We start from the raw sequence: 17,172 nt of genomic DNA, 5'->3' as shown, positions 1-17,172 counted from the left end.
TCACCTCGTATTATAAGCGGGTTCGTATCATATGCACATTTTTACGGTATAGCCACAGCTTGAAAGCTTGGATTCTGTCACAGAAGTTGAAGTCTCCTGCTAAAGACAACTTTCACAACTAACTTCAGAGAAACCCTGACATTAAATGGTTGCACTTGCCCAAAACAGCTAGTGGCTCTTACCACTTTACTGTATAATGAGTAATGTGTTATTGCCTAACAAGTATTCATGTTGTTCAGTGCACTAGTACACTTGCTCTCCCTTTGCTGCAATCTGTTAACACTTAAATGGCTCAAGCCTAGCAAGCAGACACTTGAGATGTTGTTGACCATTTCCTTCAGTTCAAGCGAATAAAGCATTTGTTTTTGTTGTAAGAGCGTGCCAGACTATTCAATGCCAATAAAGGAGCGTTTAACATATCCAGAGCTTTGCACATTATCCTGGAAGGTGTTTTAATTGTTTTACATTTTCTGTCTTACTTTTTTGCCAATTTCACCTATTTTCTGCCCCTGAAATCTCAACTCTATTAATTGCTCATAGTTCTGTGATCAAAGAAAAAAACACTTATTTGTGGCAATGCTTTGTCCACATCGAAGCGAAAAGTGATTCTGCGTGATGGAAATATGGCTGCTGATGTCAAGTCCTGTTGAAGTCTGTTAAAGTGCCAATGTTGATTCAACATTGACCCTACTTCCTGTTTTGGATTTAATGTGAATCTAAGTAAAGAGCATGGCTGCACTCAACTAGATCACTGCAAATGCTAGATCACTGCTTGACATTCGCTCTACACTTTGACAGACGTTGCTCATCAATGAAATGCCTCTAAGGCAATGCCTTAGAGGCACTTGAACTCTCTTAAGGTCTGTGAGTATTCAAACAGACCATAGCTTGAGATGCACTCCATTTTAGAAAACACACCCAGGAATTTTGAACATTGCCCCTGGGTCCATCAGTCAAATTTCACCATAAGACACCAGCGTAACTCAATGGGCAGCATTTTTAAAACAATATCTCAAAAGGCCACTTGAATTTCAACAAGTTAAATTTAGTTAGCAACATTGGGGGGGTATACCCTTTTAATGACGTGCATATTTACGGCACTTATTTCCTACTTTTCCGCAGCATTAAACCAGTGTTAAGCCTGATAAAAACACTGCTACGTATAGTGCAGTAAAGAGTTTACAACTAAGTGCCGTAAATATGCATGTTTGTAAAAGCGCGTACCCACTCGACGTTGCTAACTGAAAGTTGTTGAAATTCGGGCAGCCTTCTGATATATAATTTTTTGAGAATGCTAGCCCATTGAGTTATGCTGGTGCACTGCGGTGATGTTTGACAGATAGCAGAAGGGGAAATGTCCAAAATTCCTGGACAGTAAAGAGCTGGGCAGCACAAAACACTTTCTCATTGACAAAATAGCAAAAGCGGTGTAGCAATAAATCATGCATTATCAGTTTTATTGAATTGCTGTTAAATTTGTTAAAATTTTTTCAGCCTCCTTTGGGATGGGAACTGCCCGTAGTGGTTCCATGGTGCCACGGGCAATACCAACGTGGAGTGAAAGTCGGGTCGCAAGTGCAGTTCCAAAAGTTATGCTAATGTCATCAAATGTGGTTCCACTGACAGCAGGACCTTCTGAATCACAATCTTTTGGAAGGTTAGTTGTGTGCTTCTGCTTCCTTTTGTCATTTATGGTGATGGACCATTTCTGTTCCTTTCAGTGTGGGTTTAAATATATATTGCAACAATGTTAACAACGTTGCATGGCTACAGCTTAAATACTTTTGAACACAGTTTCTGGTCACAGTGAACAATCGTTGAACTCTGATGGCTGAAAATGTTCGCTTCGGACACACATTTGTGACCCACCGCAGTTGCATGCCTGCCTTACAGCACCGCCTTTCCCTATGTGCCTCTGCACATCACATGCGTCCCCTCTGAACCCCACTGCACACTACCTCATCGCATATGCATGCTGCTCCCTCATTCAAGAGATGACAGGAGCACTCTCCACTCATTGGGCCTAGTGGGTAGAATTAGGCCAAAGAGATTTACTTCAACTCCCTATACTATGGATTTTGCATCATTGTACATTAGCTAAGCTTTAAAAGTAAAATAAACAAAGGAAGAAAAAGAAGAAGAAAATGGTGTAATATATGGTTATGAAGCCTATACGGTGTACAGTCATCTGTCCTCTCCCACCACCAACATAATTTTTTTGTGCTAATTACTTGAGCAATTAGAAAAAAATAATTAAACAACACCTTGGCTAGTGTTGGCTGGGACTCCTTATACAGTGAGTGTGTACGGTATAGTGGCATGCATGCAATGAGTTTATCTTTGCAAACCTAGCATTTGTGACATGTTTAAAATAGCATTGATTTCATAGATCGGTATCTTTCTGCTTTTTGTGTTAAGCATTATAACTGTGGATCTCTAAATACAGTTAAACCTCAATATAACAAAGTAGGTAAAATCGGCAATTTGCTTCGTTATATTGAAATGTTGTTGTATTGAAATTCGTCCTTTTATGCTAATAAGTAGAGTTGAAACTCGATTTAATGAAGTGATGACCACACTCAAATTATTTCGTTAAATCGGGAAGGTCGTAAAATCGAGAAAGGAATTTTTCGGCCCTTCGAAGTCAGAAATTGTAACTTAGCGACACGCAAAGGCTATTGTGGCATTGTATTTGCCGCTAATTCAGCCATCTGTCGCATAAACCATGAAATAATGAAAGCAAACACCACTGCCCCTACCGAGGCGGTGTTGAGTCGCCTGTTCCATGCATTGACGTGGCATGTAGCCTTGTCAAAATAAAGCTAGGGTTGTGACCATGGCGCCTAGATGTTTTAATGCGATAGCTTTAGAGCGTTCACTCGAAGAAAAACCTGTGTCAAAATGAGAAAGAAATCAACGGTTTTTTTACTCACTCATTTCACAAGAAACTTAGTTAAATCGAGTTTGGCCAAGTTTGTTTTGTTAAATCGGGTTGTTGATAACACTGAACCCTATGGGTACCTGCTGGGAAATGTAAATTTATTCTTTAAATCGTGAACTTCATAAAATTGGGATTTGTTAGATCGAGCTTTAACTGTACGGTTGCCGATCGATTTTTCTTGCACAGAAAGGGGGCTGCAGAATTTTCCAAATTATCGGGCAATCGAAAAAAGCAAATTTCAATGAGAAAACAATTCATTTTGATGACTTTGGGAATTGGCAACAAATTATAATGTTTCATGCCACATCTACAATATCTTTTTGGCAGTACGAATTAGGCAAAGCCTGCCATGCTTTCGCGTGCACTCTGTCCCCGCGGCTGATAGCGTTACTCGCACTGAGATGACGCTATCATGAAAGCGCCGCGCGGCAGCGAGGAGCGAATGCTTAGTTTACCTCTCGCTCCAATGGGTAGCTGAAACTCGAGATTAAGCTACCTCCAATACTAAACGCGTGGTAAGACAGCTTACACGATGACACACCGTCTCGATGACATGCCCATTCTTTGCACATGCGGCAAATTACGTTTAAAGCAGGGTGTGCGGATGCGGATGCGCTCCGCCGCGCTTACAGCCATGTGCAGCCACAGCCGAGATGCATGCCAGAAATCGCGAGGCGCACCAACTTATTGCCCCCCCCCCCCCCTTGCCCATCGCGTGCGCTTGATCGCGCTACAGCGAGCTCGCTTGCTCCACTTCCCCTCTTTCCCTTTGCTCATGCGGAAAGCGGCACTCGAGAAGCCACCATCTTTCTTGTTTGTAATTCAACCATTTGACATTCTGCATCCAGATTTCTTGTCTCGGCTTTCCTTTGCAGCGGAAGCATTTCCTTATATTGAAATCGCATACAAACACACTTCGTTAAATTAAAGTTCTAAATATATTTTGTTGTATGGAGAAGAAGTTATAAAAAGTTAAATACGTCGGTATATCAAGAATTTCGTTATATTGAGGTTTAACTGTATTTCCAAAATATTCATTTATACTTCATCTGCTTTTTGGCTCCATGATTACTGGTAGCTTTACTGAATTGAATGCCTTTTCTTAATCTATGAGGGCCACATATAGATGTTGGTTATATTTTGCAGACTTCTCAATCACCTGATAAATGACGTACTTGTGATCCATTGTTGAATATCTCTTTCGAAAGCCTGTCTGATCTCTGGGTTGATTGAAATCAAGTGTTGCCCTGATAATATTGAAAATTACTTTACTGGACGTTTTGTAAAATGTCGAAAGCAAGTTCATGGGTCAGTAAATATTCATTTCTTCAACATCTCCATTCTTAAGGATTAATTGTATGTGGGAAATTCTCCCCAGTCTCTGGAACATTTGAGGCATTGCAAATAAAAGGTCGCAAGCATTTCGAGTACATTATCCCCGCCATCTTTGATCAGATCAACTTCAATGTTTGATTATTTCCTGCCACTGTTTACCTGGACATATCTTGCAGAGCCTTTCTAACCTCATTCCTAGTTACACATGGAACTTTAATTCCTTCTTTGCAGCCACATCTAAGTGGGATTACTTGGGTCTGGGTACTTTGCTGTGCTGTACAATTCAGAATAGAGTTCTTCTGCTATCTGTATTATATAATTGTAATTGTTAAAGGGACACTAAAGGTTAATATTAAGTCAACGTGGACTGTTCAAATACCCTCCCAGAAACCTTGAAACGCTTGTTTCGTGCGAAGAAGAGACTTATTTTAAGAGAAAATGCGTTCTGAAGCGTCCGCGTACCTCTAGCGCCGTTTAAATCACCCGCCCTCCGATCGAGGAGTATTGACGTCATGGTCTCATAGTGACGTTGCGCCGTCGGTGAGTAAAACGGCTCCCACAGACGGCACTACGGCTTTTCCGCACAAAACGCAAACGTGCTGCCAGAAAGAGCCAAGACAGAGCCGACAGCAGCGCGAAAGCAGAACTATGGTGGCGAGCGGAAGGGAAAGCGCACGACGATAAGCTGGTTCTTTATTTTATGACGCCAACTTCGACGCTCGTTGCAATGGATGACCCTGACAACGACACATTAGCTCGGGATGCTGGGCTCGAGTTCAGCGATTTAAGCACTGATGAACGTGACCTGCTGTTGAGGGCTCGCGCTGCCGGCGTCGTTGTGTACTACTACGACGACAGCCTGCTTTGAAAAGCACTTCACGCGACTTCAGTAAGTCGGCGTTGAACTCGTAATCCTCTGGACGAAAGTGCAGCGAGCACACTACGTGATTTTTCTGCTCTTTGCCAGCGCTGTGGCAGAGGTACGGCACTTAACCCTTTGAAGGTTTTCGCCGTACATGTACGGCGGCGGTTTTCTATCCCGCAAGGTCTTCGCCGTACGGGTACGGTTCCGACCCTCCGTTTGAAATTTCGCGCCATAATGACGATACGTGCTCACCGTGAGGTGCTGCCACCTCTTAGCACTTACAAGATGCGTTTGAAATTGGCGCTACCTTCTTGGGGGAGATAAACAGAGCTAGCTGATTGCTAGCTTCAGCGCGTCGCTCAGACTGCGGCAACGCCCCTTTGGCGGTTTCGGTTTCGCCGCGTGATCGTAACGGAGGCGCGCGAAACGTCATTTTTTTTCTTTGTCGACACTCTCTTGCTGGGTGGTGGAAGTTGATTTCTATCTTGATTGGCGCTGCTCTTAGCTTGCTTATCAGCGCTGTTCGCGAGGTATTCTCGCTCTCAGTGGCAGCTCGCTTTCGCGGTTTCGGTTCCGCCGCGTGATCGCAACGGAGGCGCGCGAAACGTGATTTTTCTTTTTGTCAGCACGCTCTCGCAGGGGCGGCGGAAGTTGATTTCTATCTTGATTGGCATTGCTCTTAGCTTGTTTATCTCCACCTGCTTATCAGCGCCGTTCGCGAGGTATTCTCGCTCTCCGCGGCAACGCGCTTACGCGAGAGGGTGCCTCAGACCTCTGCCCAAGGCAGCCGCACGCAGAGATGTCATGTGTGCACCAACACAACTCCTCGCTTCAAGAGAACAGACACGCATTTTAGGTGTGCAGACTGCGATAAGGCGCTGTGCGTAGACCCGTGTTTCAAGGAGTACCACGCTCGGAAATACTATTGAACATTTTGCAGTTCTGAGTGGTGCCGACACCAAAATACTGTTCCTAATTATTTTTTACTATTTATTCCCGACTTAATACATTTTGTACATTCAAGATCCGCAATAAAGTAATTTGACCGCCTGGGAAAGTTTTTTTCAAAATAATTCGACCCTCAAAGGGTTAACTGCTTCGAACGGTGAGGTTCACTTGTTGGCACACAGTGATAAGTAACGTTGGATTCGCCGCTGCAACTGCCCTTGACCAAGTTCCGCGGACCGTTCGCACATCCAACGACATCACATGGACGTGGGCGTTCTCGCTGCTTGTTCCAAATGCAAGTTTCGCGAGCCAGCAGGACAACCGCAGCACGACGCGGCGCAAAGTCGAGCGAAAACGAAATTTTTGATCACCCATACTACTCAAGGGTAACGTCAAAATGTTATTTTTTCTTAGAATCGAATAGAAGTAGACAAGTAGCATTTTCTTCCGTCTTATAATCTAATGAAATGATCTTTTTAATACGAGTAGTTGAGTATTAGTGACATAAATTATGATGAGGAGTGCTTTCGTCATCGGGCTAGTACCGGAATGTCGCTGGGGGGTCTCAAATCGTGTCATGCATTTACCTCAATTTCTCGGTTACTAAAGCTCTGTTCGCGATTATATTGACGCCTTAGACGTTCTAGAGCATTGCTTTATCACTTTAACTTGACTTTCTGGTAACCTTTAGTGTCCCTTTAATGATTTGTTGTTAAGTGTTAATTAATTGTTAAGGATCTGTTGAATTGGTAATTGTTATCGTTGATTTACACGTGCTGCTGTAATTTTGACACCACAAATTGAGGCAGTACACGGAACAAAGTGTGATCCTATGATGAGCCACTATGGTTTAAGCGGTCACCCAATACATTACACTTTAAAGAGACCGGATCGGGGATTTGTTGCAACTACATTTTAACCTTCGTATGTTAGATCAAGTGGCTTGTGTTAGCAAAAATTTCGTTGATCTGGAAGAGTTAAAAAAGTCATTCGCTGTGGAGGGATTTTTGACACATTGGAGTCTATCGGAATCTGGACAGGGAACCGAAATACCTTGTTGTAGCTGGTTTTGGCTGTACTCAAGATTCTATTTGAGAGCTGCTATTACGTGCTTGCGTACACCTGATTCTTGGACCCAGATAATATGTGAGAAAGAAAGAGGCAGGAACATTAAGAAGAGAAGGAAATAGGCAACTTTTGTGGAGTTTTCGGTGCCCCTGTCTTTTGCACAGTAGAGTGCTGCCCTCTTCAGATTGCCAGCTTTTGATGGCTCTGGATGTACGAGTAGTAATTTTTTCTTGTAGACAACATGAGAACAAGGCACATTTTTAGGTTTTTTAATGTCTTAATTGCCAATTTTTGACTATGAATTCTCTTGATTCACTGGTTAAGTGTAGCTGCCTCCTATTAGGTTTGAGTGCTTTTGCAGTGGGGGGGCATCTTTGATAAATAATGCTTCTGCAATATACAGCCGATTCATTTTTGCCACACACAAGTTCACAACAACAGTTATCTGTAGTGTTCTCTTTTTTGTGTGTTTGCTTTTGCTCTTGCTTTTGGGCTGTTTGAGCCTTTATCTCTTTTCTTACCTTTGAAATTGTCCTAATTCTCACTACATTTAAATTTTATTGTTATAGTTTAAGAAATATTAGTTGGAACAAATACTTTGATATATTAAATTGTAGTAGCAAAATTGTTGGTATTTCTTATGTGAGCAAAGTTGGAGTAATTGCTCATAAAATTTTCATAATTTTATGAGCAGAAGCATTCCGAAAATGTGGATCATAAAGAATAATTTGTAATTTGACTAACAGTATGAAGGAACAAAATTCAGCTCCACCATTGATGCCTTCAGGTAGCATGTGTGGTTTTATTGACTGGTTGCCTTCACCCAAAAAGATCACATTCTCGTGACGCCTGCGGCAGAAAGGATGTTACACGTCCGCCGTCAAGGTCTGTGAGTGGTGGCGCTGGCTGACACTCCTAGGGTTCTGCAAGAAAACATAAATACCCAAGAAAGTGGACGGGCAAACGGCGCCGCGGTAGCTCAATTGGTAGAGCTTCGCACGCAAAATGTAAAGGTTGTGGGATCGTTACCCACCTGCAGCAACTTGTTTTTTCATCCACTTTCATTTCCATTAATTTCCATTAAAGTAATTTCCCCTAAGTTGTCCTTGGTGTCAGTGTTTGTTGGCTTCTTATGATATCGATATCTACAAGTTATTTTTACTAAATCTTTAGAACTTCGCACCCCGCCTGATGACTGGAAAATAGCAAATGTTGTTCCTGTACACAAATCAGGACCCACACAGTACTGTGTAAAATTTTTGAACTCATCCTATTTACTAGTATTATGAACCACCTCGACACCTACGCATTGCTAAGCCTTAATCAACATGGTTTTAGACGTGGCTATTCATCCATCACCTAACTCACTGAATTAACACGATTTAGCAAGTGCATTAAACATGGGTTGCTCCATTGATTCTATTTTCCTGGATTTCGAGAAAGCTTTTGATGTTGTACCTCATCACTTATTGCTTGACAAACTTTCATGGTATAATGTTAATCATTTAGTAATTTCCTGGATCAAAGAATACCTAAGTACTGGACGTCATTGCGTAGTTCTTAAAAACAAAAGATCTCATGAGGTTTATGTCACATCAGGAGTACCACAGGGGTCCATTTTGGGTCCATTGCTATTTATAATTTATATGAATGATATAAATGCTGACCTACCTTCCCATGTGCGCCTGTTCGCAGACGATTGTGCAATTTATTGCATTATTACTAATCAACAGAATTGTGCTGTTTTGCAACATGAATTGAGCAGCAGAGGTAAATGGTGCAGCACTTGGGACGTGCATATCAATTTGCAAAAAACAGTGCACATGTCGTTTACAAAAAAACAATCCACCCATGGCTACAACTACTTCCTAAACACTACTGAGCTAATTCCCGTGTGTGAGTGCAGATACCTTGGCATCATCTTTAGCCCCGACTTATCATGGCACCGCCTTAGAGCCAAAGCATGCCGGACATTAGGCTTCCTGCGTCTAAATACCAAGCGGTTTCCTTCAGAAATTAAATAGCTATTGTTCACATCATATATTAGGTCCACACTTGAATACACCTGTACTGTGTGGGATCACTGGCTCAAAAATGACATTCAGCGAATAGAAAGAGTGCAAAATTTAGTAGTTCTATATGTTTTCGGAAATTACAGAAGATACTTCAGTGTAACGCATGCTAAGGAGAACCTTGGCTGGATTTCATTAGGTAAACGTATGAAAATGCCAAGACATTTTTCATTCTTAAACAGGTATGTGGTGTGAAACGTACTTAGTCCCTCATGATTATGTTTCTTTACGACGAGGCCATGTCAGTAAAATTAAAGAGATAAGGTGCAAAACTGTAAAATTTAATATGCCATTTTCTCCCGGGACAATTTTGGATTGGAACCAACTACCACGAGAAGTTACCACCACCGAAAATGATAACTTTTTCTTGTTGCAGCAGTAATGCATTTACGTGGGCAATGTAATAAATGCAAAAGTTAATTCTATCGAATACAAAGAATGTATTCTGGGCCCTGTAATTACTGCATAATTACTAGGCCATGTGATGTGTGTTTATGCTAAAATTATTGCTTTCTATTCCTATGGTTTATTCTTGCAGTGTTTGTTTTCATGTGTGTGTGTTATCGCAATGTTTTATGCACATGACAGTTCACCTGTATGTTTTTTTCCTTTATTGTACTATATCCCGCCACTCTAATGCCATTTGTGGCACTGTGGGTAAAGTGATAAATAAATAAAAAAATGTACAATATCTACATGAAAAGTGTAGAACGTTACATCTCATCAGTGTAACGTGACCGAAGTGAAGCACATCAAGGAGCCGCAAATGGCTGCTTAAACCCCCATGTCCTCCCTAGATCCCTAGGCCAGGGAAACTGCCATCCAAAATTCGTCCAATTGGAGCGTCCAAAGTTGTCGAAGGACCCGCATTGAGGGCAAGGGTTCACATACTCACTCCCGCACCTTTGTTAACTGAACACACAGAAAGGAGGGGGGCTTTGTAGACAGGGGTTGTCATGCTTGACTCAAGCTAGGGCATCTTGGTTCCTGAGATGACCCTGCTGTTAGCTGGGGCGTTTGTCAAACGACCATGGTGGTTACCAGGGTCCGTGAGGAAAATGCCTTAGAACACCCTTTTCTAGGAGTTTTCTTGCTCCCATTGGTCGGTGAAAGTGACAGTGAACGATCTAAGAGTACTCAGTCCGCCAAACGTGTCTCGCCTTCCTGGCGCCGGTAGTCTATCCGTGGGGAACGCATTGTCAGCTTCACAAGCAATTCATCGCAGTGGAGTAGACGAGGCTAGAAGGTCACTACCCTCGCTGACCGATCATTACATCAGGCACTCAGATGCCTTATTTTAAATAACTTTCTATTCATTGTCTAAGTTGGCTTTTCGTTTCTGTGACGAAGCCAACAAAACTTGCTACAGCTGCCAGCAGCGCTGTTTTTATACTCCCATTCCCAGCGCAATTCTTACTTTCTGCGCCATAATAAACACTCCTGCTTGCACTACCCTGCATAATGTATGCTGCCGTCTACCAGAATTAGAGCAGAACACTCGTACAAAATTAACTCGTCTATGGCAGTGTAAGAAAATCAAGAGCATCGTCGCGCTAAGCTCATTCTTGGCTGTTTTTACGAGAAATGTGCAGATGAATGCAACTCATCCAGGGCACAGAAGCAGCTAAAAAGCAGCTCTGCAGCTGATTGCCAGTTGAACTTGTATGCATGACCTTAGGCCATGATACCCTTCAGTTTCATTTTCTTTTTTTCTTTCATTTTATTTCCTTCAGTAGTAGGGGCACTACATAAGGGGTGGGGATACAACATATACAAACAAGTGTTATAATGCATTCAATTATGTAAATAAAGAAGTTGTTACATCTTGGAACAAATTGTGAAGAGCAGGTGATGGCAGCGATTTGATGAGGAAGGCCATTCCAGTCTTTAGATACTCGGTAGAAAAATGAGGCTGAAAACGTTTTTGTGCGTGAATGTGGTTGTGCTACCTGCTGGGGATGGCCAATGCGTCGTGACCGGCGCGTTGGGGAAACAATGCATGGTGGTCGATTAAGCGTCAAATAGTAGAACCTGTGGAAGAGGGATAGGGTGGCAATGCGGTGACGAAAGGGTAGAAGCGATAAGGAAGATTCTTTTTTTAAAGATGATATGCTGATGCTGTAAGAGTATGTAGAATGAATATACCTGGTGGCGCGATTTTGAACTGCCTTGAGGGCATTGGCCAGATAGGCTTAGTGCGAATCCCTGATGGCAGATGCGTATTCGAGTTTCGTTCTTACCAATGATCTATAGGCTAACAGTTTTACATTATTAGAGTTGTCGGACGATCTCGCCGCTGCCACCATTTGTAAGGGTTGAAGGTCATAGAGAGGAACTTGAGAGGAACTAGGTGAACAGGGTTTATTTACATAGTAACATTTTGAACAAGAGATACATTTACACACTCTATGCGTGACTCCCAAATGGAGCCCGCAAGACGAACATACAGCACACAGCTTACGAGCACACAGCTCACGAGTACATTTCGAGCACAGAGCACGACGACAAGCACACTCTAGCAGCCGACAACCGCTGCTTATAAACACTCCGTTTGACATCATCGTTCGACGTCATCGTAGAAAGTCCTCGTGGCCGCCTTTGAGGGAAGGGGGTAGGGGTTTTACACGCACACATGCCGCACAGGTTTCAGTGCTCTCTCCGAGGGCCGACAACCTTTGCAGCGCAGTCATCGTGGTATCCATTGTCTTGCGTCCCCGTAGTCAGGTCGTAATGCCTGAACCCAGCCGGCGCCCCTAAATTCCAGAGCTGCCGTAGTCTGCAGTTCTTCAAAGGAAGTTCACGGTTGGTTAGCGCTGGCCTTGCTGGTTCTCTGAAGAGCGCCACCATCCCGGATCGATCGATGCACCTGCAGCGGGCTGAAATAGCTGCAGGCCGATCCTAACAGCTCCTCCATGGCCCGGAAAATCTCGCCTGGCCAGTGCTGGCAACTGCTGGGCAGGAAGAGAATGGCTGGCGAGCAAGTCGATGGCTTTGCTCTCTGCAACCCCTGCGCACTTGGAATGCCTTCAACCATCTCACAACAACTGGCACAGAAGAGTCGATCCCGGCAACACAATACCACTCAGCGTGCAAATGCCCGGAATCAGCTGTTAATCCACCAGGCCTCCTATCAAAATTTTCATGCAACGCTCAACTGGGAATCCCAAATTTTGCCCCAAAATTTTGTGCCGCCAAAGCGAGCGTTCACGTTCCCCCTGAGTTTAACCAGACCTGACTGTCGTGCTGCACAAGAGCAAAGGTTTACACAGAACTAAACCGAAGGCTCTCAAACACCAATACCCAAACATAACTTAAGCAGCCTAAGTTCACGAACAGCCTGTTCTTACCCTATCGCAGTGGCGTACTTATTGCACTTATTGTGCCACTGAACAGTCTGGTCAACTCCACAGGTGCGTAATCACAATCGCGCTAGCTTTGTGGTCACTTTTCTGAACGTGTACTTGCGTCGTACGTAAGCATTTCATCACGCTTACTCACATTTGTTCCTTTAGTTCATACAAGACACGTTCCTTAAACGAGCAACTAAACTTGCGTAACTTACGCACTCCGCAGAACCCTTAAAAAAAATGTGTCTGCTAATAACTCGTTCTACGCACGCGTACTAGAGAAGTCAGAATACGGCTGCCCTAAACACACACGAGCAACCCAGTCTTACACAATCTGCTTCCCCCGTCCACACAGGACACGCGCTAATGGAACTACGAACTCTTAGTGCAAATCACACACTTACTGAAAACCTACGCGCTTAACCTTAGAAAATAAAAAAAACACTTATAAAGAAAAGGAGGTTAACTAAAACACATGCGCGTTACGATAGGCCTCTCAACGATAACGTGGACCTTCAGGTTACTCACACACAAAAAAAGAAAGCCTATCTACTCATTAATGAACACCTCACGAAACTACAGGATTACTTAAAACACGTATTTCAACTCTCGGAGCTTCTCAAACAACATAAACAAAGCTCATACCTTACATACTGAAAGAAATCCTAGTCTCAAATTGCGAAAATTTCTAAGTGCTCAAAATTAAAACAAAAGGCTTCACTTCTATGGAAGCTCTCTTGGCTTCCCGTTTCAAATGTTTCCGGCTGACTCATACTTTTGAACCTTACTCGAGGTGGTCGCGGTTCAAAAGCTACTCTGGCTACCGAGGAACAACAAAAGGGCCGACTCACTATCAGCTCCTCCAAGACGTTACAGTCTCCTGCCAATTTGCTTCCTGGCACCACGTTTTCCTCACGAACTCGACTGTCCGCGTCACGACTCCTTATCACCTCGTCTCGTCCTGCCACCTTGCGCTCCTTCGCACTACACGCTGAACTTCGAAAAGAATGACGGACCGACAAGGAACATAACTGCCCCGTGCCCTTTGTCCGCGTCCGTGCAGAACATGCTTCTCGATCTCTTTTAGACCGGTGGCTCGAACGTGTTTGATGCGCCAACATCGTCAACGACGACCGCACCTTTCTTTTCCTCATGCCCGGCCCTTTTGAGTCTCTCGCCGTCTTTGGCGGCGCTACATTAGTCACCGTCTTTCGGTCTTTACCGCGCTTCTTTTTACGGCGCTTTCTCTTTGCACTCGCTTTCATGTCGCCTTCTCGTGCCTCGTGCTGGCCGGTACACATTTCGTCGGCCCGGATCGGTCTCTTACCCGCACAGTCTTGAGTGATACTTAACTAGATCACCCCTCTTTTGGCTACCTAGACTGGCGGAGAGCTGCACCGATCCCTGAACAATGCAGTGGTCTTCCCTTGAGCTACGGAGCTCGCAATCCTGTGAACTACCCTCAACTGCATCTTCCAGCTCGCACTTCACTTCGGCATGCAGATCTGACTCGACATGGGTGCTCGCGTCTGTCGGGTCAACAGTACTCTCTACCTCGTTATTAACCTCGCTAACATTATAAGCGACGCACACGCGCGGTAACTATGCCAATTTGTTCGCAGCTGGCGTAGCTGTCTCCACAGTCCTCTGTTGGCACAGCACCTCGTCACTCTCACTCTGGCCTTCAACGGCCTCTGCTGCCACTAAGGCATTGTTAGCTGCTAGCACTTCGAGTTCACTTATGAACGTGCTGCTAATCTCGCGGGTGCTGCTACTTCTCTCACCTTTCGACCAAAATCTGCTGTCGACTTCCTCCCCCTTTCGCTGCGTCCAGCCTACAGATTTTTCAAGCCGCTGTTGACTTTGCTCGATTAACTGCTCAAAACCTTCAACCTCTTTGTTCAATGTATCAATGTAATGCCTCGTTACTTCTGTTAGGCCTTCTTCCTGAGAAATTCTTTTCAGTTCCTGCCTAGCTTTTTCCTGTTCTTGCTTAAATTCTTCCTGTTCTTGCCTAATTGCTTCCTGTTCCTGTTCCCGTTTTTTTTGCTTAGAATTCGGTTACCCATTTGTTCGGTGAATTTCAAATCATTGTTACTTTCTAGAATGGTTTTACGAATCTGATTCCTTCAAGTCCTCCTGTACGTCTACCTCGATCTCTTCACAGAACCACAACAGGTCAGCTCTCGTCAAACACATTAGGACTATGGTCGCTACTTTAAGCTTTGGCTCTGCTGTCACACAATACTTGCTGCGATACCCACGCAAATCAGAATGCAAGTAAAATATCTCAGCGAATCAAATCAACAAACACAGAGAAATTGAAGCCTGGTAAATCTTACAGCCAAAACCAAATGCTTACCCACTGAAGCAACACCATATCACCAGTCCTTCTCCGCTGTATCCAGTCAGTTGCAAGAGGTGGTCAGTCCCAAGTCGCCTCCAACTTGATCAGGATACAGGTCGGTCACCATGTGCCAATGTCCGTCAGCTGCCGTTGCTGTCACCGAATCGTAGGCCGATCTACGAGCCGTAGGCCGATCTCACCGCTGTCATTCAGTTATTAGAGTTGTCGGACGATCTCGCCACTGCCACCATTTGTAAGGGTTGAAGGTCGTAGAGAGGAACTTGGGAGGAACTAGGTGAACAGGGTTTATTTACATATTAACATTTTGAACAAGAGATACATTTACACACACTATGCGTGACTCCCAAATGGAGCCCGCAAGACGAACATACAGCACACAGCTTACGAGCACACAGCTCACGAGTACATTTCGAGCACAGAGCACGACGACGAGCACACTTTAGCAGCCGGCAACCGCTGCTTATAAACACTCCGTTCGACGTCATCGTAGAAAGTCCTCGTGGCCGCCTTTGAGAGAAGGGGGTAGGGGTTTTACACACACACATGCTGCACAGGTTTCAGTGCTCTCTCCGAGGGCTGACAACCTTTGCAGCGCAGTCGTCGTGGTATTCATTGTCTTGCGTCCCCGTAGTCAGGTGGTCACGCCCGAACCCAGCCAGCGCCCCTAAATTCCAGAGCTGCCGTAGTCCGCAGTTCTTCAAAGGAAGCTTACGGTTGGTTAGCGCTGTCCTCGCTGGTTCTCTGAAGGGCGCCACCACCCCGGATCGATCGACGCACCTGCATCGGGCTGAAATAGCTGCAGGCCGATCCTAACAACATGCAATGGAGTGAGGCGAAGGTGACATCTTAGAAATCCCGAGGGTTTTGTTAGCCGATGAAATAACATTAGTAACATGCGCATTCCAGGTTAGATCATTAGCCAAGGGGATACCTAAGTATTTGTAGGATTCTACTAATACCATGGTGACGTCACCAATACAATAAGGAAAGTGAAATGGGTGATGACGATGTGTATATGAGACAAGTTTGCATTTATTAGAGTTGAGTGTCATCAGCCAAAGATCACACGACTCTTGTACCCGGTTAAGGTCAGATTGAAGAGTTGTTTGGTCAGTGATGGTATTGACTGCACGGTAGATAACGCAGTCATCAGCAAACATAACGGATATGGCAGGGCACATGCAAGGGTAAGTTGTTAATGTAAATTAAGAAAAGAAGGGGGCCAAAGAAGGACCCCTGTGGTACGCCTGATGTGACGAGTGCAATGTTTGAAGAGTGGTTATTAAATTAGACATACTGTGAGCGGTTAGTTAAAAATTGCTCAAGCCATTTTAGGATATCAGGATGCAAATGCAAATGAGAAAGTTTTAGTAATAGGCATTGATGAGATATTTTGTCAAATGCTTTCACGTAATCCAAAAATATGGCATCTGTTTGTATGTTACTGTCAAGATTAGCATGAACGTCATGAAGAAATAGTGCAAGCTGGGTCTCACAAGAACGGCCCCTACGGAACCCATGCTGCAAAGGATGAAAGAAGTTGTTAGCCTCTAGAAAGTTCGTAATATGAGAGTAGATGACATGCTCCATGATCTTGCAGGGAACACTTGTCAGTGATATGGGGCAGTAATTTAGGGGAGAAGTTTTGTTGCCCGATTTGTAGACTGGAGTAACCTTGCCCATCTTCCACTCGTCTGGCATGGTGCCTGTGGAAAGCGACTGTGAAAACAATAAATAGAGAAACTCTGCAGAAATGTGTTTCGTGTTTTTTAGTAGTTTAGAATTAATGTCATCGATGCCAGATGATGAAGACAACTTAATATTTTCTATCACAGATAGAAGCCCATATACTGTGAATGTGATGGCTGACATGTTGCATTGTATATTTGTGGTTGGCGGAGGAGGAAGCATCTCCATTTCACAACTGAAGACTGAAGAAAATGCGTTCTGGAACATATTAGCGCAGGTTAAATCTGTCACCGATTCACCCAGCTCGTTAGTACGAGTATTGATACGCGCGTCTTTGGGGTTTATCACCTGGCAGAATTTTCTTGGATTAGTAAGCAAAAATGTTTGGCAGGTCATAGTGAAAAAAGGTTCGCTTGGCATCGCGAATTCCAATTAAGTATGCAGTTTAAGCAGCGTAATATTTCTCTCACGCAACTGAGCTTGCCTTAACTTTAGCATGGCGATAGAGGCGGTTTTTTTTATTTTGTAGTCGTTTTAAG

The 17,172-nt window shown here is 44.0% G+C and overlaps 1 protein-coding gene across 7 annotated transcripts in view; it reads left to right on the top strand.

Annotated features, from left to right (window-relative positions):
- vir (VIR_N domain-containing protein) overlaps positions 1-17,172 on the top strand; it is a 372,111-nt gene that overhangs the window by 343,056 nt on the left and 11,883 nt on the right. For all 7 annotated transcript variants that reach the window (XM_075698519.1, XM_075698512.1, XM_075698531.1 and 4 more), the window contains one exon: positions 1,495-1,657. In XM_075698519.1, coding sequence (XP_075554634.1) covers positions 1,495-1,657 — 163 coding nt within the window. The remainder of the gene's footprint in view (positions 1-1,494; positions 1,658-17,172) is intronic.

The sequence above is a fragment of the Dermacentor variabilis genome, chromosome 1 (assembly GCF_050947875.1).
Source record: "Dermacentor variabilis isolate Ectoservices chromosome 1, ASM5094787v1, whole genome shotgun sequence".
Lineage (NCBI taxonomy): Eukaryota > Metazoa > Arthropoda > Arachnida > Ixodida > Ixodidae > Dermacentor > Dermacentor variabilis.
Note: the sequence above shows the minus strand (reverse complement) of the source record. Positions and strands in the feature narration are given on the sequence as shown.